Below are 21,921 nucleotides of genomic sequence, written 5' to 3' on the forward strand. Positions count from 1 at the left end.
TTACCTTTTATCCTGCCTGTAATGTATAAGAAGCCCTCTTCATCAGTTTTCCCCAAGTCACCAGAATGCAGCCATCCATCTTCATCCAAAGCTTCTCTTGTTTTGTCCTCCATGTTGAGGAAACCCATGAAAATGTTGCGTCCCCAAAAGCAAATTTCACCAGTCCCCTCAGAGTCTATGTTGGCAAGTTTGTATTGACAGCCAGGCACCACTTTACCACAGCTACATGAAAAGGAAATGTGTCTCTTACTTGGCACTCAAAACATTGAAATTTAAAATATAGGCACACACATTACAGATTTTTACAGTCCTTGAGGTTTTACCTTGGAAGTTTGTAAGCTTTAGGGCCTGACATGAAGTGAGGTCCCGTGCTCTCGCTCATGCCGTAGGCTTCATACAAGTGAATGTTCAAGCTGAGGAAAAACTGCACGGTTTCACTTCCGATTGGTGCCGCTCCAGAGAAAAACTTCTCACAAGAAGATAGGCCCAGTTCTGCACGAAGCTTCTGCAGCACAAGACTTTCAGCCAGCGAGAGGAGGAAGGGTTTCTCATCATCCCTTTGAAGAATAAGAGAATTAAACAAAAACTAATCAAACCAATAAAAAAATCATAAATACCATGACTGTTACTGCCATCAAATTATATGAAACTTGCAAAACATTTCAGATGATTGGTTAACAAAACTCAAATCTATCCTGTACCTACTTCAGCATACACCTTTGATTGGCTTCCAGGCTTACTGACATTGCCCATGTCACCAGTTTCCTTTTAACATATCCACACTGACTGATCCCCAGCTTTATCTTCTCCATCATTTTCTCCCAAACCCGTGGAACACCCATGTGGGATGTGGGACAAACTTCTCGTAAAGTAGTTATCAGGCTTCCCTGTTTAGAGGCCAAAAACAATTTAGCAGTGAATAAATATATAAAATTCAGTCATACAACTAATAATATGCTTAAATTAATCTCTTAGGATTGTTCAGCAATTTAACATACTTTCTAAAGACATATTTGTGCACCCAAGCCCGTTTAAGTTAAAGTTGCAATTATAGTTCCAGCTAAGTGTGAATTTTATTGAATTTTTAAAAAAAAATACCTTTAAGGCATCTGGTTGTGCAAAGTACACCAGCTCCCCCCAGTGGATACCTGTCCACAGATCATAGATCTGAGCAGCAATGTGGCTTAGAGGCAGATAGCTCACAAGTGATTCCTGTTTTGTGTCTGCTGGCTGCATGTCTCCAACCCTACTGGCACAACTGGCAGTCCAAGTGATCTGTATAGTTATATCAGACCAACACAGAACATTATGTCCCCTTCAACATCACCTCTTATATGTATATGTTCACATATAACAATGCCCAACTGAGTTGACATGTTTCTGAATAGGTATGACACTTACATTATCGTGACTGAGCATGACGCCTTTCGGCTTGCCTGTGGTGCCAGACGTGTAGATGAGGACGCAACACTGGTTTGCTTTCTGGCTGCTGATGATGTCATCCAGGTGTTTGTCAGAAATATCCTGACCCAGCTCCAGGAACTCCTCCCACTGTCCAAAAACGACATCATGACACTTTAAAAACAGCATCAGCTGCCACTTTGGTCTGCACACTGTTTTGTGTGGCATTTGAAAAACTTACAGAGTGAAGATTTGAGGTCTGTTGTAGCTGTCCACTGTACTGTACTATGGCCTTCAGATGGGGCAGTCTATCCCGTACCTAGAATAGCAGAATAAAGAATTTTGCCACTGGTTGATTTTGAAATAAATGGCTGCCCAACTATATTTAGCCTAAATGTATATCAATTTAGCCTTACCTGCAATATCTTATCCAGTTGCTTTTGGTTCTCGACCACAATAATATTAGCTTTAGAGTCACTGGCAACATAATGACAAGCTTCTGGTGAGTTTGTGGCATAAATTCCTGTCATTATTCCTCTGTAATAAAGAAAAAGTAGCAATAGTAGTAATAGGAGAAAAGATAAGTTGGTGAAAGTGTGAGGATAAACACTAGCAAGTGCTAACAGCTAAACAGGATACAATGTGCATTTATTGAAATGCAATGTAATTCTCACCCAGCCAAGATGGCACCAACTGCAGAGAAGAACCATTCAGCTGAATTGAATCCTAGTATTGCCACTCCGTGGAATCTTTCTAAACCAAGCTGCACACAGCAACACATTTTTGGTCTTTGCTCCTTTGAAAACCGACCACTTACAGTTTCCCTTAGCATTCACTGAAAAGGTGAAATTTTCATTTATTTTTTGTTGAGGGGGGACTTACCTTTATAAAACTCTTGGCAGCTCTCCTGCAGAACTGATAATACTCCAAGTAAGTTATCTTTTCCCATTTGTTGTTGTTCTTGCTGGCAAGTGCATGCAGGTTTCCATATTTTTCAACTGAGGCTTTGAACATCTGGTGAACAGTTACAGGTTCCTCTGGACATCCCTCGTCAATCCTCAGCTTCACAGATTTTCTAGCATCAGTAGTCCAAAGGGATCGGGCAGGAGCAAGAGATGTGCTGGCAAACTCATTGGTGTCCTTCTCTTCTACAAGCACAGACATTTCAACTCAGTAAACCAAACATGGTCCTTTCAGCCAAGGAAAACAATCAATATAGTTTTCTTTTTAGATCTCTCTTTCATTAGCCTTGTGATCTCATAACTCACCAACAGAGGTAAGTACTTCACTGCTTGTAACCAACTGGGCCATAGACTCCTGAGCTGAGGACACCACACTGAAACATAGAACAAAAACAGCTCATGTACACGCTGGCTCGAATTCTGGCAAAGGTTTGGCTTGCTGTTTTCATTTCATCACATGATTCTAATTTTCAGCCGCATTGTGTCCATAACACAATGTCAGGCTTTTGGTGCAGCTAAACCCCCTTTGCTTTGTCCAATGGGAGTATGGTCAATGTGAGCAAAAGAACAGTTCACTCCAACTCATTACAAAATACAATAAACTCACTGAATTTCATTAACTTTTAAGCACCCATTCCTTGTCGTTTGTTTGTTTAATACATTGGGAAAAAAGAGGTGATACACTGCCGAATTCAGATAAGTTACAATCAACAGCAAGACGCTTATGTATTGTGGTGAACTTTAAGATTAAATTGTGAATTTAAAAGAAAAAAAACAACAACAAAGTACTGCTATGTGACTTGTTCCATTGAGTGCTTGCCCAGTTCAAAATTAAAGATTGAAAAAGTTCATTTTAAGTTGATTACCTGTCCTTAAGTATATCTTTTTCCCTCAGGAAGGTTCTTTTAAAGGCAGAAGGTCACCTGTTTCCAGTTCAGTGTGCCTCTTGAAGTCTTCCGTGGCTCTGCAACCTAGAGGAATATGGGTATCTCTGCACTGGACTGGTCTGCTCACAATGGGCCATGTCGTGAATTTAAATGAGTTCAGTCTTTTCATGTGTAAAGCAGTGTTATATTCCTCTCCTAATCACACACTGAGTGGCAAATGAATATTTACATAAATCTATGTGGCATTGAATTTTTTTTATCAAGCCATGCCTTATTCTATAAACATGTGGAATACAGGAGTACATCAGGTAGATGACCTTTACCGTGTACCACTACACACCAAAGAAGGGAATGAAACTGAGAAGTTTTTCTAGCAACGAGTAAAGGTTGGTCTGAAAGGCAGCAGGCAGTTTCATGAGAACAGAGACTATCCACTTTGGATAGGACCCCAGGCAGGCAGTGCAAAGACAATTCATCACAGTAAGAGGGTGTAAGATTAAAAAAAAAAACCCACAATGTATATGAAACATCATCACCAAGTGGGGAAAATAGTGAACAGATATATCTGTGCCAAGAAGTATAGGTCGGAAAGCCAAAATGTGAAATATCTCCAAATGTAGTTAGAAATGATAGGATAAAATCCAGATTTAGACTGATAAAACAGTCGTGGCTAATTCATTGGGCATCATGATAGATAAAAAATAAAAAAAAAACAAAAAAAAAAAACAAGGCAATAGTAATCGATGTAGCAGTTCAGTAGCAAGTACAGTGCTATTCCAAAGAAGGAACACTAAAAGCTAAAAAAATAAAAATTAAAAAAATAATCTATCAATCAATAAATAAATTGATTAGATATGGTGTGGGTGGTGAAAGCAACAGTGTTGCAAGCAGTAATCATGTCACCGAGGTATGTGACCCTTGGGGGGGGGGGGGGGGGGGGGGGGCTCCATCAGGTTACAGGAACGTCTGAGATTACTGTCGAGATTGTTCTAGGAACAAGCGCAGATACTCCAGCTAAGATAGCCTACAACAGTCAGACCTCTGAGACATAGAAAAGTCACACTGTGGTGATTAAGATGTATTTTGATTAAGATACACATATATCTGATATATTCTGGATTTAAATAAGATATTATTCATTCCCTCAACAAGTCATATGGAGATTTTACCATCTTGGATCTTCTCTTACAAGCCTGTGGGCTTTCTCAAGTAACGGCAACATCTGCAGATTTTAATTCAGCATCTACAAGAAGCAACCATTCAAAATTATGTTGAATGTTGGAGTTTACAGCTGATAGTGAAGTATTTCTTGCCATTGTAGAGCTAGGAGTCATTTTATCTGTTATAAAATTACCCACTGCACTGTTTTATAATTTATTTACACACAATGTAAGCTTTATTAAACAACATCGCAGTCGGAGTCCAAGCCTAATCCTTAGTCACAACGTGTGTTGGGACGTGGACATATTTTTAGTCTTAATTTAACAGAATTCCAAGAAATGTTCCAACCGTCTTCGTGTATCTGTCTGTTATGTAACAGTATAAATGTTCCCTTCACCCACTGCCCTTTTTAATCAAAGTAATACAATCTGTAGAAACTAGGCCAAGATATTTCGGAAGGTGAAACTGCAGCAGCAGCAGCAGCAGCCGCCCCTCCGCCCAGCCCGTTTTGCTCCAGTCCTTTCTAGACTCTCTGCTCCTCTCCCAGTCAACGAAACATCCGGTCTCCCTTGGAGCGCTCGAGAAAGTTCTGCAGAGGGACGCGGCTATAAGACCGAGCCGTCTTCCTCCTGACAGCTACATTCACAGTAAGAGGCTACGTTGCAGACCTAGAATCTCAAGCACTTGGCAAGTAAGTTGTTTTTACGACAACTTGAAAAACTATTTAACAGAATAGCTTCAACATGCCGGCGGAGTTATTCAGCCTTTCTGCTAGCGGACTACTTTTTTGGTTTTCAAACGCACGTGCTACCGAACGTTATCGATACAAGACGTTTGGCAATTGAATTGTAAACGGCAAAAAGCGATTTTATCAAATAATTGAGGACGATTGAGGCGAAAAATAAGGCTAATGTAAATATTATTAGAGTAATGTTTGCTAATGTTAATGCTGTGTCATGGTTTAATTTCTGTCGGTAGCATTTTGTATGAAACAACTAGCATGGAGGAGGAGGGGTCTGCATATTATTTTTATTTAATTTTTAAATGTGTTACTGTTGTTTTTTTTTAAAGGTTGTTCACGATGGTTCACGAAACCGGTTACTACGATCTTTTGGATGTCAGCCCTAAAGCCTCACCGGAGGAAATCAAGAAAGCCTACAGAAAACTCGCACTGAAATATCATCCCGATAAGAACCCGAGTGAAGGAGAGAAGGTGAGTGGACCAGAATAAGCTTTCAATGTGTCTTTGCAGTCGCCAGAGAACTGGAAATGCCCTGTCTAATTTTAAAACCTCATGCCTCGTTCAGAGGACATCGGGAACTTTCTGGAATCATCCAGCCTGCAGTTCCCCTGTCGACGCTAGGAAAGATTAGCTGTCACTGAACAGCATGTTATGACTGTAAAACAGGCAATGTAATTAATATTTAGTTGGACAAGTATAAATGCTCTTATAAATGCTCTGTGTATTTAGATATTTACCCCCTTTAAAAAACAATTGAAATAATGATAGTCTAATACCAGACAAGTGGTTCACTTTTGTTGAATCACTGGTTTGTTTTAAAAGTGACTCAGTGTTTTTTTTTCTTTTATTTTAACAGTTCAAACTCATCTCTCAAGCATATGAAGTGCTGTCTGATCCAAAAAAGAGGGGCCTGTATGACCAAGGAGGGGAACAAGCCATCAAAGAAGGAGGCATGGGTGGAGCAACGTCTCCAATGGACATGTTCAACATGTTCTTCGGAGGAGGTGGACGAATGCAGAGAGAGAGGAAAGGTTAGATATCTTTTTAAAGTTGAGTACTTGTGCTTGATGTCTGTAAAAATTTTAATCCTGTGATATTAAGCATTTTTTTCCCCCCACCGTAGGAAAGAATGTTGTCCACCAGCTCAGTGTTTCACTAGAGGAGATGTACAATGGGTCTACAAGGAAGCTTGGCCTTCAGAAGAATGTCATTTGTGAAAAATGTGAAGGTACATACATTAAGTGCTGAAAATGTATTTAAAAAGAAAATGTCTTCCCTTAATATTGAAGTATTAAATAAGTGGAATGTTGCAGTATAGAAAAAAACTTTTTTTGTTTGCTTTAATCGCAGGTTATGGTGGTAAAAAGGGCACCTTGGAGAAGTGCTCAAACTGCAAAGGAAGAGGAGTTCATGTTAAGGTGCAGCAGGTCGGGCCTGGCATGATTCAGCAGATCCAAAGCATGTGTCCAGAATGCCAGGGGCAAGGCGAGAGGTTTAACTCAAAGGACCGCTGCAAAAACTGCAATGGACACAAAGTAGAACGCAAGAAGAAAATTCTTGAAGTTCACATTGACAAAGGTAAGCCGCCTTCAACATACAAGAGTTATGTTTTTCCCCAAATCATGAGGTGAGTCACCCTAAAACTAAAAAAATGTTTTCATTAGGAATGAAAGATGGTCAGAAAATCACATTCCACGGAGAGGGTGATCAAGAACCTGGATTAGAGCCTGGAGATGTTATTATTGTCCTGGATCAGAAGGAGCATCCAGTTTTCAAGAGAGAAGATGAAAACCTAATAATGAAGATGAACATCAAACTTGTAGAGGCTCTGTGTGGTTTCAGGAAGACCATTGAAACATTAGACAACAGGACACTCATCATTAGTACCCAGCCAGGTACAGTAATTGCATTAACTAGTAGGAATGGGCTCAACACTTAAAGTATTTGCAGATTTACAAACTTGTGCAATTTCTATCAACAGGTGAAGTAATCAAAGCCAACGACATCAAATGTGTTCAGAATGAGGGCATGCCTTTATACAGGGATCCTTATGAAAAAGGACAGCTCATCATTCAGTTTGAGGTAAAACATTGAACACAGACCCTATCATTAAGTAACATGACTATAACAGTAGATTTTTTTTAAGACAAACCTGAAATAAATAAAAAATTATCTTATCTTTTAGGTGGAGTTCCCAGACAAACACTGGCTCCCAGAGCATCTCATGTACCAGCTTGAAAGACTCCTCCCTCCCAAACAAGATGTGATGATTACTGAGGACATGGAGGAGGTGGACCTCTGTGAGGTGGATCTGCAGTCACAACAGAAAAACTACAGTCAAGAAGCATACGAGGAAGACGATGAGGGCCCCAGAGGCGGAGTGCAATGTCAGACACAGTGATTGTAGCTTATAAGACCAGTTTTTTTTTTGTAAAGCATGTGGGATGTTTTTTTTTTTTAATTCATGCTTTGGAATATTTGTTTTGTAAGATGAAGGGTTTGACCCATGCCTTTTAAGTCCCCATGTCATAGCTGTAATGTTAATGTAGCATTAAGCATACAGCTGATGCTAATGATTTGTTTTCTTCTTGTTGGTGGAGGTAGGACTACACAAACATGCACATAAAGAAGTATGTCCTGATCTCATTAAAACATTTTTTTGTTTCTGTCTTGTATTCTCTATTTCAAGTCCATGAAATTTCTTTGTCTTTCTCAGATTGATGTAAAAACTTCTTTTTTTTTTGTTGTTGTTTTCAGAAGCTGAAAGGTCTGTTTATATGCTTTCTATGAAGGTAATGTCAAGACAAGCACATGACATATTGTCAATAAAGTCAGAACCTTTCAAACAACTTTCTTGACTCAGTTGCTATTTTAAAATTTCTGATAATTTTATATAAAACCTAGACATTTGTGCATAAAATTAATGAAGATTATCCTGAAACTGCATGTGGTAAAACTCCATTTTAAAGGTTTTTTTTCCCTTACTAATGGTAGGTTAAACAGTTAAGGAGGGTTTGAGGATGGTTAAAAGAAAAAAAAACTTACATTTTACATGAAATTTTAACTAGATAAACAAGGGTCAGACTCTTGCCCATCAAGTTTAATTATGTAATTACATAAAGGAGAGTTTGAAAACAGAATAGCATATCCACAAATACAGTGATGCGGTGAAATAGATGATGAAAAATTGATCAAATTTTAATGAATGTCACATGGTGTTGCATGCTGGGTAAGGAGTGCCATCTTAGAAATGATTTCCAATCCCTTCATAAACAATGGTGCCACAGTGGAGAAGTAAGGAAATAAGAGAGAAGATTAGCTTCGTCAAAAGTTAAATTACATTTCTGAATTACCTGCTAATTCTGAAAGAAATTTCTTGGGAAGAATTTATTAAATGGATTTCGTTTCTAAATAACATAATATGGCGAACAGGTGTCAAGCATTGAGATCAATCTTGTTCAATAACAGATTGTGCATTTTCTTGTTGACATTATTTTTTATGGTTTAGCTGCAGTTGGCCTTTTTGGGGGTACAATACACCTCAAGCAAATACATACTTTTTTGTACTAAAGGCGAACATTAAAGTCATAAAAACTAGATTTCAAGGAACTTATCAATATCTTTTCACCGCAGGTTAATAAATACTTACTTGACGCCATTTCAGCAAGTAGACGCCACTTTGTCAGACAAAAAAAAGGTAACATTGCTGTATATGCTGCTGTCACAGGTCGACATCACCAGAGTTTTGCAGCTTCATTGAAACTCCTTCCTTTGTCTTTTGACTACACAACCCATAATGCAAAGCGAAATATGACGTCACCATCTCCGGCACCGGCTCCGCTCTGCTGCCTGTCTCACCAAGGCGGCAACCGACAGCTGAGGACTTGAAGACCGGTCCCAGACCCCAGCCGGCTCCTTATATCGAAACATTTGTGGCCACGGTTAGTTTAAATGGCGAAAACGTACGATTACCTTTTTAAACTGTTGCTCATTGGAGATAGCGGAGTCGGCAAGACATGTCTGCTATTCAGATTCAGCGAGGACTCCTTCAATACCACCTTCATATCCACAATAGGTGAGTACCCTGCGGACGCCCCAAGGAAAAATATATCATTAAACATTTCGATTAAAAAATATAATCAGTGTTTTAATGAACTGTTTAGACCCATTTCTTCTTTAGTAGAGTCTATGGTATGGTCATTTATTAATATAATGATTGTTATTTTAAAATGTGTGTCATGCACACCCCTATTTCTAACAGGGCTCTTAACTGCATGATAGCAAGACAATGGGATATGTTAATCGATTTGTGTTTTTCTTTAGGCTCACACCCACTTGTCACTTTAAATAATGAATAAGAAAAAAAAAAAAAGGATTTTAACCTTAAACAGTAATAGCTTGCTGCTCTACATTGTGCATACCAATACTGCTATAATATTCTTTTATTGCCCAACCCCCCCTGAAGTAGCCTAAACTACATTTTACCAAGATAATTTTGTTATTATCTCAAATGACTCAAATGTCGTGCTACACTTTTATTCCAGATGCTTTTTGGTTTTTTATAATAATGAGAAATATGTGGTTCCCTGTATGTCTTAGCGTCATCTCTGATGATGTCATGCAGTAAACATGAGTTTACACCACTCTATCTGGACTTTATTCAAATGCAGGGATAGACTTCAAAATCAGAACAATCGAACTGGATGGGAAGAGAGTCAAACTCCAGATTTGGTAAGGTTATTTTGAGCGGGGTTCCCCATTTTAAAAAGGAATTTTGCTCTTTGAAAGAGAAGCCTCCTCCCAGACCTTATCTGTGTGATTGATGTACTCAGGGACACTGCAGGGCAGGAGAGGTTTCGCACAATCACAACAGCTTACTACAGAGGAGCCATGGTAAGTCCCTCCATTTCCAACTTGCCCCTTTAAATCTTCCTTTCCCTTATTGTTCAGGGGCTCAATAACTGTTAGTTTGTTTTTCTTTATTTTATAGGGCATTATGTTGGTCTACGACATCTGCAATGAGAAATCATTTGACAACATCAAAAACTGGATTAGAAATATTGAAGAGGTGAGCTATGGATTTATATTACCTACACAAAAAGTGTCTGTAATGAGAGTGTTATTATCAGAACTGGGTATGGGTATGTTTCATATTTTTAACAACCTTTTCTAAAGAGTTTCTTCAATTCACTCAGCATGCCTCGTCAGATGTGGAGAAGATGATCCTTGGTAACAAATGTGACATGACTGACAGAAGACAGGTGTCTAAAGACAGAGGCGAAAAAGTGAGTCTCTGCAGCCATTACTGAAAAACCTTTCTAAGGCAAATTTCAATGCACTTGTCTAATGCAGTGAGTAACATTATTTATTCCCCCTTTAGCTGGCCATTGATTATGGAGTTAAGTTCTTGGAGACAAGTGCAAAGTCTAGCTTAAATGTAGAAGAGGTAAGCTGAATGCCAGGGCTCTGAAAGTATCGTACAGATTTGCTTATTTAGATTATTTGTACAAAACTTTAGCTTTCTTTCTGTCTTTCAAGGCTTTTTATACTATGGGAAGAGACATATTGCATAATCTGAGCTCCAAGACTGTAAGTTGTGGAGAACTTCTTATAAACAGATGTGACAACTTGTTTGACTAAAGCTGAAGTTACAAACACCATCTCACTATTCTATCTTTTCCTTGGTAGACTGACAGCAACGGAGGATCAGGGAACCCGGTCAAGATCACAGATAAAAAGTCAAAAAGAATCAAATTCTTCAAGTGTTCGCTCCTTTAGGCTGCAGGTTCCGTCGTTCACGTTTCCAGCATTGCCTTGCTGTTTTGGAGGGCTCCTGCCTTTCACACAAGTAGCAGCTCTGCTCATAATCAGATGGCCTTACTGCTAGCTGAGGTCACTGGTTCATGGGTAGTTGAGACACTGCCCTGGTCTGCTGAAACAGAAGAGGATCAATGAGGAATGAGGCCTGATACTTTATATCTGCTCCTGCAAAAGTCTTGTGTGCAATCATCAGCAGTGGTTTGTAGCTTGCCCTGCAGTGCCTTCTTATGGCAGGGAATAATTCTGCTGGCATATGGAAGACATCTGTTGGATATCATAAAAATATCTTAGTTGCACATTATTATCTTATAAGGGGGGGAAAAAAAGACAGATTTTTTCATATATTGTATCATTTTTTACACACTACCTGTTGTCATGTTAGCCATTATGATGCTGTGAGATAGGCATAAGTAAATCCCAGCATTGATTATATTTGTGCAAATTAATGTGTATTATTAAGCTTATGGCTTTCAGTTGCACTGCTTTAGAGGGAATACAGTAATGTGATGGAAAAGACAAAATATGCATGAAAGCTAACTTTTGCATTATTTTATTTATGCAATCTTTTCTTACATCACACCTATACAGGGTTTTGTTTAAAATGAAACTGGAAGGAGTGTTTATTTATTTATTGGAAGTTGTACTTGATGCATTCTGTTATACAGTTTATGTTTGCATGCGAGAAATGCCTCCGATGGGTTATTACTAAGCACATGGTATCAGAAAAAAAAGTTTACAGGCAGTATTTAAATATGGAAATATAGAATGTTAATATTCTTGCAGTTCATGTTGTGCATGCATGTGTTTTCTTCTTTTCTCCTGAAGCAGCAGACATTCATGAGTTTTCCCGTTACATGTCCAACATGAAAGCAGAAACTTGGGAAAGCTGTCAAGTGATTTTCTGTCTAAGGTCTTGTATGTTAATCTAATGGAAAGTAGCAAAAGTAAAGAAAGTGGATCTTTTTAAGCGAGAGTTGATTTTCACTAAACGTGAATGAACAGCTAACATTGAAAATGTTGATGTGTGTTTGTAAATGTCCCATCACTTATAAGTTTGTTGTTATTTTTGTGATTAGTCTCAAACTAATATGAAAAAGATCAGATTACTTCTCAGTCTTGCTGGTATCATTCTGTTCTTTTTCTCTCCCTTCTTTCTTCATCATGCTGTTTTATATGCCTGCTTTTATCATTTGCTCTTATATCTGTTCCTGAGCATCATCTTCTGTCTTCACTGCCTCCACCATCTTCTCCCTCCCATCCTCTTGTCCAGCGGCTGATGCCCTGCGGTCTGACGCCCTCCTGGTTGATGCTCTGCTGGCTTCAGCGACGTCTTTCTCACTGCTGGCTCTTTGCTCCCTCATGGCTACAAAGGGCTTTGTTTTCTTGTCGCTGGCATTGCAGCTCTGTGACCTGTGAGATCGCAGATTCTTTTCATCAGCTACGGTCAGATACTCGGTGGTGTCCGAGAGGTATCTCTTGGCCTTCGTCCTTTTCTGCGCTTCTTCTGGTTCTGCTTCTAATAAAGTTCCTTTCCTTTCTGAAGGAGTTACATCGGTCTGACTCGGGGTTTTATGCTCTGCAGGTTCTGCAGCAGTTTGAAACTGCTGGGTAAGAGCTCTGACTGCCGATACTTTCGGCATGTGACCCAAAGCGCTGGGATGGACCTGGTATTCCACATTTTCTGGCCACTTGTTTGAAGTTTCACTTAGCACATCATCACCTGCCTCTGGTTTGTAGATGATGCTGCTCATAGCCCTCTTCTTTGTAATAGGAGACGCCTGACTTTGGCCTTCAGCAGGAAGATATCTCAGCGATTTTGCCCTCCTTGGAGAAGACGAACTTCCTGTCAATAGTTTGTCACTCACAGTGGGCTCAGCAAGTTGCTCTGGTTCATCAGGTGGGTTTACAGTGATGGTGCTCATGGCCCTTCTTTTTGTCAGAGGAGATGTCTGTTGGTCTTCAGCTGAATAGAGTTTCAAAGATTTTGTTCTTTTTGGAGGAGATAAAGGTTTTAGCCAGTTTTTAGCTATTAGTCGATCTAACGCCACTGTGCTGCCTTGTTTTGTGTCAGCCATGGTCTCCTGACTGGATGCTTCGGAGATGGGCTTTTGTTCACATGGAGATATGAGTATGTCCACACACGAACCAGGTCGTGATCTCGCCAAACCACCAACTTCTAAGGTCTGACCACTTTCTTTAGTGTTAAGAGCGCAAGTGCTCGAGGCTTGTTGCAAGCTCCGTTCTTTTTCTTGACTTCCCTTGTCATCGGCTTCCTTCTGCTTGGATGCAAACTCCTCCATGTCCATGTGGAAGCGGTAAAGGCTGTAACCATCAGCGCTGTTGATACTACCCTGGCGAAGGAGAGAGGAGGGATCACACACTGAGGAGTTTCGTGAAAAGGTTCTGGTGAGCTCTAATCTGTCCACCCCAGCAAGTTTTTCCAGAGCCACTGCCATACGTCCATGGATTTCCTCTAGCTGGGCCAGACGCAGGTCCACCGTCTGGAGGGATGCCTTCATAGTGTTCTCTCTCTCATTTACCTCCTCCAGACGCATTGACATATTCTCAACTCTGCCAAGACATGACAGATAGCCGTTTATGAACACTTAAAATGCTTTGAAATATTTAAGCTACGTTTGAGGGAGCTATTTACCTTTCTGATGTAACCTTGATACGTTCATCGCTTGAAGACTGTTGCTCGTCCTCTTTTTCACGGAAATACTCCTCCACACATTGTTCTTCAAACTCGTACAGAGATTTTAGCTCCTCTGGATTCAGCCGGAGCTCTGATGAGAAACATTATGATGATATGTCATTGTCTGTCTTTAAGTTGGTCAATTTCATGTTTAAAACACAATTAACTGCGTATCACAGTGTATTCAAGTACTAAAACATGACAGTAACGCTGTTTTACAACTGTGATACATGTTTGGATAGTAAGAAAAGACTAACTGAGGCCCCGGTCCTTCTCATCCAGTTCTCCCTCCTGTTTTTTCCGTGCACAGCGCCGAAACAGCCTGTTGAAGAGGATGTAGAGGTGGCTGAGGATGATGAGAGGTGGAGGCAGAATTGGACGATCGTGAAAAGTCATGATCAACTGATATCTTTGAAACTTCCACACTTGGTTGGAGATGGACTTGACTTCAAAGAAGGTATTGCTGTGGAAGACAAAATGCAAACCAATGAGCACAAACTCGAGTTGGCAGATTGTCTTGCAGAATAATGTATCAGGAAGACAAGAAGACGTTTCTTTACTTGAACACTGCAATGAGCAAGTTGACCAGAAGAATGTTTGCCACCAAAAGGTAGCAGGCCATAATGGCAGGTGTGAGCCAGGCGCCAGGGATACAAGGGGGAAGTTTCTTCCCATCGTCGTCGTATAAATTTTCACCACATGGAGCTGTGGAGAAAGAAGATCATTACTACAGATTTCTTTTCAAAAATGAGAAAAACTGATTAGACTGTCATCCTCGGCTCAGAGACTACTTACGGTTGATTTCCATTGCATAGACTTGTTAAGTTCCCAGAAAAGTGCAGGCCAAAAGAAGCAAGGAGAAAAGGGTTCATTGGAATATAAGTAAAATTGTTTTTGTTTGTTTGTTGGTTTGTTTTTTCTAGGTATTTCTGTCAAGGTAAAGCTTATATTTACCAAAGACCAGACCAGTCGTCCTCTAATTAAACTAAAGACTTGCTTCAAATCAGTTGCAGGGGAGTTGTTTTAAATACGAGAAGTCAAACAACAGTAACAATGGCCTCATTAACAATAAGGTCAGCTGAATAAAATCCAAATTAAAGTGTTGATAAGTAAATCATATAAGCCAAATGTTACATTTAAATAACTCAACACTTTTTAAAATATTATTTCTGTTGTTAATTTGGATGCCATCTGTGTTTTTCTATAGTTTTAAAGGGGCATTTATATTATTTTATTATAGCAGAGTTATAACTTGTATTTATATATCCAGAAAAGAACTGTGTTCACCATAGTTGTGACATCTTTGCATAAATGCAGGTCTGTCTGAGGGCCCCAAAGCATTTCTGTTATTTGGCCTTGTGCAGAGATGTTTCCAATCTGTGGTTGCGCCTCATTCCAACGTTTTAACCCATTGATGCACGTACACTACAATGGAATCCTCTTTAAAGGCTTTTTTCTACTATATTTATAAGTGAAGATGGTATATTTGGAATTTTGCCACTTCAGGGACACAAGGAGAGTCATCCAATGCTCTGCCACTCACTGAAGAATAAACAAAGTATAAAATGTCATATATATGCAAACATGTAATTACCAGGGTTACCTCAGGGATAAACAGGACAAGAAAATACTGGTACATTTTTATAGAACATTTCTATCACATAGATATGGCAACATATTATATAAATATTTCTATAACATAGATCAAATAAAACAAAATAAACTGTCAAATTATTAAAGACAGAGAAAAGTGCCTCTGTACATGTCAAGTAAAATATTAAAAATGTGAAAAAATGTGGCATTGCTTAAATAATAATTTGTGCATCAGAGGGTTAAATATACTTGGTTAGTATGAAATTAAGAACCAACACATATTTTGACAATATTTCGCCAATATGTTGTGCATTTTCCAATAATATGGGGGTTAACATATTTGCTAATCATTATATGCTTTGTTGATGTAGATTTTAGCTGCCATTTAAATTTTCAAGATGTGTCCAGTTTAGATTTTTAAAGTGCTTTTTGTTTACCCAGACAGAAGAACCTCATGGAGAAAAAGAAAACTTAAAGGCAGATGATCATAAATTAAGATATATGATCTACATCTACTCATAAAGAGTTATTACAAATGTACCAGCAGAGGGAGACAAGGCATTGATGGGTGACAGTAATATGCTGCAAGTAAAAATCACAGAATTAAAGATGTTGCACTTAATTAAAACATTGATCATCTGCCCGGGATAAGGAAACAGAATCTTACTATGAATTCTAGTCTTACGGTCTATCGAGTCTGCAAAAACCTCTCCATAGATCATCCAGTAGGGCATGTAAAAGATGTTTCTGGCCAGGCGCCACGTAGGCTCCTCATCTGGGTGAAGGATGGCTTGCCGAGCCACTCCAAAACTCATCAGTACCACCAGCATGATCACCACAAAGTACATCATATCAATCATCTGAAAGAAAAGGAAACATGGCATCTAAGCTCAGTATCCAGCTGTGTCCACATCTGATTCTGCGATGAAACTTTCTGATGACTCAGCTGTTATTACCATCTTCCCAATCATCATGACGTAAGGTCCAAGGTACTTGTTGACTCCAAAGATGTCCAATACACGAATGTACCAGAAGATGATGTCTATACAGTAGATGACCCTGCCATAGCCCATGTATGGTTCAGGTTGCAGCCGCAGCATTAGGCCCAGAAGAAAGGTGGATATGGCAAACAGATCTGTGATGTTCCAGTACTCCTCCATCCACACACTTATCTTCTGCTTCAGCTTCCCTGGCTCTGACATCAGTATCTAGAAACAATGGTTTTGGAGTCATTTGCAAGTCTTAACATATTTTGATCAGACTCTTAAGGAGATGATATTTTTGTTACCTGTCTGACTTTTTCAGAGCCAAGAGTGAGGATGTAAGCTATGACAGTCCACTCCTGTATAGATGGCCATCGCTCCATTTTTACCAGGATGATGTAATTATACAACATCAGATAGCTCAGATAGGAAATCTGTGAGAAGAACAACATCATAACACATTTTAGTCAGTGATCAAGAAGCACAATCTATCTAATGTAAACTTTCTTTTAAAGATTCTTTTGTACAAGAAGGGAACTTACAGTGTTGAACCAGAACTTGGTGAAGGGTGCGTCATAAAACTCGAAAAACCTTTTGCCTATGGGGATTTTGCGGATGTTGGAAGTGCCTTCTTCCTCATCACCTTTCCTGGAAGTTGCATCCGTGTTAGGATCCTGAAAGAACACAGCAAAGTTTCAACTTGTCACTTTTTATTCTCTTACATCAACAGCATGTGAAGGAAAGTCGATCGGAAGATCTGAAGGAGGTGGATGAATCAGGACCTTGCTGGATTTTGCGTCGTCATCCTTGTCTTTTCCCTCTTCTTTCTTTCCGGGTGCTTGATAGGAAGCATCATCTCCAATACGGAAGTCCAAGAGCAGAATAAGAGGAGGAAAGATGATTCCCAGAATAACCTAGACAAGATGCATTCATAAAATATTGCACATTTAGTTTTTAGTCTTTATTTTCCAGTCAGGAACTATTTGTTTTACTGACATAATTGCAAATGTTCTGTTTAATGTCTACCTTGAGACCAGGGTTTTTTCCAATCCTTAAGCAGCCCATCCACATGTCAGTGAGCAACATCTGGCTGCAGGTGTGAGCAATAAAGTCCCGTTGCTTTGCAGCTACAGCGAGCTTCAGACAAGTAGAGTTACTCCAATTTACCAGCTCATATGTTAAAAGTTTCATGGCTACCTGTTCATCATGCTTATAGGACTGGTCCAACAGCTCGTAGGCCAGCTGGCCAAATTCCCTAAGGAACACAACGATATAACACTATTTATATAAGCAAGACAATTAAGTATCCATGTAAAAGGTGTAAACAGTAATACAAACGCACGTGCTGAAATTTGACTTGTGTTTTAAATGACTGTGTTAAGGGGCAGTACTGACTTGGAGTTGTTCTCCAGGTCTTGGGAGATGTCATCCACCAGCTCACTCTCTGAGCATTCATGAGCCATGGTTTTATAGAGTTTACAAGCAACCAACGCCTTTGCCATCGCCTCCTCTCCTCGCTGCCAGAGAAACAGCGCCATCTTCTGGCGCTTCAGCAGCACTGCCCACAGCATCAGCTCATGGAAGGGATATTTGAACCGACAAACCTCAGGGTCATCCACATCAATTTCTACCTCTTCCTCTTTCTTCTTTTTTGCCTTTTTCTTGCCTTTTGGCCTTGGTTCATCATCCTGTTGAAAAGAAAGTAGTTATTATGAAGGATTTTGTTTTTATGGTCCAAAGAATGCAGTTTATTAAAAGTGTTGTAGACAGAAAACCTACCTCCATTCCAAGGAGTTTCAAAGCCTTTGGCTTCAAGAAGAAAATAGAAAGAATAAAAGAAGTACTTCATATCATGTCTTCCTGAAAATCATTAACAAGCAATATTTGGATTTTCTTTCTTCCATGCATACCCTTTTTAGTCCATACAGATTATTGTACAGGTTGCGAAAAGCCTTCCTGGTATAATTGCTCCGGTAAGCTCCACCCATGAGGAACTCCAGCACCAGACCAATGTCAATCAAAGTAATCTGATAATCTGGAGGAAGGTTCCCCTACAGAATCATCACAGTCATTTTATATTTTATATTGTGTTTATATGTAAAAAAAAAAAACCATAATTATAGATGCTACATGTTTGTAAGTGTGGGATTCTTTTTTTTACCTTTTTGACATCTCTAACGACAACATGCAGCGTATTTGCAGGACCAAGTTTCTGAGAGAAGACAAGGTTAGTAATACATGTCAACTTGTCACATTTTCAGATTTATTCTTTTTTTTTTCAGCTGTCCATCAGAATGCACTATTGTTATATTTTAGGTATTTCTGGGACCCACCGTGTTGTATAACTCCTCCAACCTTGGAATGGTGAGGAAGTGGTGAATGTTGACTCCGTTTTCAAGCAGAAGTTTCACAAAATCCACCCTGTCCAACACCAGAGCGTCCATCATGGCCTGCTCCAGAGAGTTTACCTGAGGAAGTAAAGCATGACACATTTGAATGATTTATGCCTTTATTTGATTATTTCAAGAACTTTTCATAAAGCCCTTTCTCACCCAACGAATCAGCTCCAGCTTCCTTGGATCAGTTTCCTCTGGAGGTTCAGGTTTGGCCTTTCCCTTCCCTTTTCCCTTTTTGCCACGGGCCTTGTTGCGAGGAGCACTGGCAGGACTTTTTTGTTTTTCCTGAGCTGGAGCTGCAGCTGTTGTGTTGGCAATGGCTCCGGCGGGCTGACCAGGTAGAAGAAGAGAAAAACTCTCACTCCTCTGAAGTGGAACATAACTATACCTGCCTTTGTTTTTCTTTACTTTTACTGTTTATATTGGTAAAAAAAAAAAAAAAAAAAGCAGCTTAGTTAATGCTTTTCTGACCTTATGTTACTGTATGAAGTCAGTATGCATGTTTATATTAAAACAAATATCCAAAATAGTTTTTAGAAAACTGGTCACACAGTTTTTTTCTGTTATTTTGCTGAAAGGATTGAGGGATGTGTGAGGGTTTAAGTTTAAACAATAAATTTGTGTAAGTTCTTTGTTTCAAAAGGAGACTTTATGAACAACTGTTTTTTGTGTGTAGGATTGCAAATGTGTCATCCTGCACAGATAAAGTTATGCATTCCAAGCAGATTGAATTATGTGGAAAAACACATTTTTGAATTGAGATGGAGCGTTCATCAACCCTGCTGAGACTGAATTCCCAAATCATTTTCCTTTCCCTAACTCCTGAAATATACTTCATGTGCTGTCAAGCAGCTGTGTAACACTGGCATGGATGTTAGGATCACTCACTGGTAAATTGTGCCCATAAACAAAGATGTGATTGCGAGCAATATCCACTCTGTTCCAGGCCAGAGCCAAACTCAGCTGGTCTGGTGCTGAAGCATTCGTGCCTGAAGAAACAGATCAGGAGAGCGGATATATGTGAAGATGTTGTTGAAGCAAAAACATTTTTTAAGTATTTTATAGCCACAGATGCATCTTCTGCCTCTGCTGGTTCTTTTCTCCCATCCTTCATAGCAGAATGCTTAAACCCCCTCAGTTTGACAAAAATCTTTCATACAACAGGAGTTTTTGCTCTAAAGGTTTTGAATTAAACATCAGTCAAACTTTCATGCTTTCCTATTTAAAACAGTTCCATTTTCCTTTCAGCTATCTTCGGATTTGTGCTCCCATCAGGTCAATGTCCTCGTGTTCCACACAAGACTTTCACTTCAAATCTAGTTGTCTGACTCTGTGTCACACATTTAGCTTGAAATAGTTTCAGTAATCTTGTAATTTAATCCAGTTTCCAGTACTAAACTAGTCTACCATGTTTTACTGGTGGGAGGATGTTCTTTTGCTTATGGCTTTATATCCTATAAAGAAACGTGCACAGTATTTCTAGAAGGCTCAACTTTGATTTTTTTTTTCACCTAAAGAGCATTATTTAAATCAACTTTAGATTATCTAAAAGCATTTTCCTTCCTTTGTTTTAGCTTTTTATTCAGTGAATACAGAACCAAATCAGCCTGAAGTTCTTTGGAACTTCTTTTACAGTTATTTTTGGACAAGGATGCCACTAATTTTGGCTGAATCTTTTTTTTTTTTGTAAACTTTGAATTTGTCTTTTTTTTTTTTTTTTTTTTTTTTTTTTTTTACATAACTTTTAATGCCTTCTGGCACAACAGCTCTCTTGTGTTTGCAATTCTAGAAAAGAAATTGAGTTTATCCCATTTCTACAAACAAAACCCATCATTCATTGCTTAATTCAGATCATGTGAACACTGAAGGTCAGTCTTTTTATCTGTCTATTTTATTTAGGAACTAATTTAATGCAATTAAATTACCATCACTACTCAGTTATTCTGCTTTGCTTCCATTCTGACTCTTGCAGAACTGGGCTTTTTGCATTCATTACTGAAGCAATTTTCATGGGAGTCGAGAATTCCTACAGGGTCAGTCCAAGTGTTCAACCTTTACACTTGTTTTCAACTTCAGGTGGGATTTAAGAAAGAGTCTGAAAATACCTTTTAACAAAGCAGTAAGGATGGCCATTTCAATGTCTTGTTGCCCCTCAGAGCCCATTCGAAAAACTGTGATCTACATGCCAAAAAAAAGAAAAATGTGAACGGGTGCTGAAGCGATTACCACCAGACTACATAAATAGATGAAGGAATGGGTGGATGAATGAATTAAATTATGTTATTTTGAGAAATGAATGTGTCTTTCTCAATATTACAGGTTTTTCACTAGAACTTCCCACTTCAGTCCTCTGTGGCTGACCTCGTGAGTACAAAAGACCATTTACTCGTTGGAAAGAGAGATAGAATTTGCCTTGTTATTGACTCAACCGTATCAAATGAAATCACGCTGACGTGTCTGTCACATGTGCGGGCATGGTGGATGGGATTAGGTGGGCGTGAATATGTGGCTGAGTGCCAAAGATTTCAGGGTTGGGCTGCAGGATGTGTTAATAATGAGCATCCCGCATCAGTTTAAAAGCTCAAAACGGTGTGTTTGGTTATTTTAAAAATAAAGACTTCTTTTTTTAATAGAAAAAATCTGCACGATTAAAACATCTTCAACCTTCTAAATCAGGGTTTTCATTGGTGTAAGCCAGCTGTTCATATGAGATGCACTTAGGATGAAAGGATTATGTGGGGACCAGACAGTGTCACTGATTCACCTGCAGGTTAGTCATGACACTTTAATATAAGAGCAGGCAAGAGCGCGGCCTACTAACTGTGTGTTAAGTGCTCAAACATCTTGGTGGTTATTTCACATTGCTCGGATTGGGTATCAGCGAAATGAATATGATCTTTCTAAAAGCTGTTTTAGTTGCTTATCTGGGTCTGTGGAAGCATTATGTAGCCTTAAACACCGGGGATAGATGCAGAGCACAGTCACTAATGAACTGATAGCACTCTGCAGACTGAAAGCCAGGGCAGTGGAAAGAGGGATGTGTCTGAGGATTACGGGAGCTAGAGCCTCTCCTCCATCTGCGTATGCTTTCTGTGAACACGTAAAGTAAAAGAGCCTCGGCTAAGCAAGCTGTAGTGTGCGATGATCTTTTCCATCCAAAAGTATGGAGTCCTGAGATTATAGGAGCTGGGTATTATGAAGTACTTATCACATAACTTATGGAGGAATCTGCTGCTGATGTTTAAAATCTTCAGCAAACAGTTTACAGAATCCTCTGAGCC

General features: G+C 39.2%; 4 protein-coding genes across 5 annotated transcripts in view; 2 read left to right on the plus strand and 2 right to left on the minus strand.

The window, feature by feature from the left end:
- Nucleotides 1–3,387, minus strand: part of acsbg1 (acyl-CoA synthetase bubblegum family member 1) — a gene marked incomplete at both ends in the record, with an annotated part of 4,266 nt that extends 879 nt beyond the window's left edge. The window contains 11 exons of the mRNA XM_079257548.1: nt 5–222; nt 324–557; nt 706–887; nt 1,099–1,275; nt 1,402–1,551; nt 1,643–1,720; nt 1,818–1,938; nt 2,076–2,164; nt 2,284–2,549; nt 2,670–2,723; nt 3,378–3,387. Of these exons, the coding sequence (XP_079113674.1) occupies nt 5–222; nt 324–557; nt 706–887; nt 1,099–1,275; nt 1,402–1,551; nt 1,643–1,720; nt 1,818–1,938; nt 2,076–2,164; nt 2,284–2,549; nt 2,670–2,723; nt 3,378–3,387 (1,579 nt within the window). The remainder of the gene's footprint in view (nt 1–4; nt 223–323; nt 558–705; nt 888–1,098; nt 1,276–1,401; nt 1,552–1,642; nt 1,721–1,817; nt 1,939–2,075; nt 2,165–2,283; nt 2,550–2,669; nt 2,724–3,377) is intronic.
- A 1,576-nt stretch (nt 3,388–4,963) lies between these two features.
- dnaja (DnaJ heat shock protein family (Hsp40) member A) lies at nt 4,964–8,002 on the plus strand. 2 transcript variants are annotated; one of them, XM_079254017.1, is made up of 8 exons: nt 4,964–5,102; nt 5,483–5,624; nt 6,010–6,184; nt 6,277–6,381; nt 6,504–6,731; nt 6,818–7,048; nt 7,135–7,235; nt 7,339–8,002. In XM_079254017.1, exons 2-8 carry the CDS (start codon nt 5,493–5,495, stop codon nt 7,552–7,554), a joined length of 1,188 nt encoding a protein of 395 aa, XP_079110143.1. In that variant the 5' UTR covers nt 4,964–5,102; nt 5,483–5,492; the 3' UTR covers nt 7,555–8,002. The 2 variants fall into 2 exon arrangements, with proteins under 2 accessions (XP_079110143.1, XP_079110144.1); XM_079254018.1 differs by having other exon boundaries at nt 5,080–5,098.
- A 1,004-nt stretch (nt 8,003–9,006) lies between these two features.
- On the plus strand, nt 9,007–12,064 carry LOC306767811 (ras-related protein Rab-8B). The gene is made up of 8 exons (XM_079255939.1): nt 9,007–9,228; nt 9,824–9,884; nt 9,986–10,046; nt 10,144–10,221; nt 10,349–10,438; nt 10,534–10,599; nt 10,692–10,742; nt 10,842–12,064. Exons 1-8 carry the CDS (start codon nt 9,105–9,107, stop codon nt 10,929–10,931), a joined length of 621 nt encoding a protein of 206 aa, XP_079112065.1. The 5' UTR covers nt 9,007–9,104; the 3' UTR covers nt 10,932–12,064.
- A 105-nt stretch (nt 12,065–12,169) lies between these two features.
- Nucleotides 12,170–20,803, minus strand: LOC306769057 (transient receptor potential cation channel subfamily M member 1-like; the record flags this gene model as incomplete). Its single annotated transcript, XM_079257560.1, has 18 exons — nt 12,170–13,544; nt 13,627–13,759; nt 13,926–14,131; nt 14,229–14,373; nt 15,947–16,121; nt 16,218–16,469; nt 16,550–16,678; nt 16,787–16,918; nt 16,967–17,158; nt 17,271–17,499; nt 17,640–17,932; nt 18,024–18,053; nt 18,155–18,295; nt 18,406–18,456; nt 18,578–18,712; nt 18,797–18,970; nt 19,529–19,629; nt 20,746–20,803. The coding sequence occupies 18 exons, from the start codon at nt 20,801–20,803 to the stop codon at nt 12,170–12,172; spliced, it is 3,951 nt and encodes a 1,316-aa protein (XP_079113686.1).
- Nucleotides 20,804–21,921: the final 1,118 nt, after the last annotated feature.

This window comes from Telmatherina bonti (genome assembly GCF_933228915.1).
Source record: "Telmatherina bonti genome assembly, chromosome: 2".
In the NCBI taxonomy this organism is placed as follows: domain Eukaryota; kingdom Metazoa; phylum Chordata; class Actinopteri; order Atheriniformes; family Telmatherinidae; genus Telmatherina; species Telmatherina bonti.

Bases quoted from the DNA above. Each gene is read 5' to 3' on its own strand.
- dnaja (XM_079254017.1), top strand. From the start codon at position 5,493: ATGGTTCACGAAACCGGTTACTACGATCTTTTGGATGTCAGCCCTAAA. The intron at 6,185-6,276 runs GTTAGATATCTT...CCCCCACCGTAG, and splicing joins AATGCAGAGAGAGAGGAAAG to GAAAGAATGTTGTCCACCAG. The intron at 7,049-7,134 runs GTACAGTAATTG...TTCTATCAACAG, and splicing joins CATCATTAGTACCCAGCCAG to GTGAAGTAATCAAAGCCAAC.
- LOC306767811 (XM_079255939.1), top strand. From the start codon at position 9,105: ATGGCGAAAACGTACGATTACCTTTTTAAACTGTTGCTCATTGGAGAT. The intron at 9,229-9,823 runs GTGAGTACCCTG...ATTCAAATGCAG, and splicing joins CACCTTCATATCCACAATAG to GGATAGACTTCAAAATCAGA. The intron at 10,600-10,691 runs GTAAGCTGAATG...CTGTCTTTCAAG, and splicing joins CTAGCTTAAATGTAGAAGAG to GCTTTTTATACTATGGGAAG.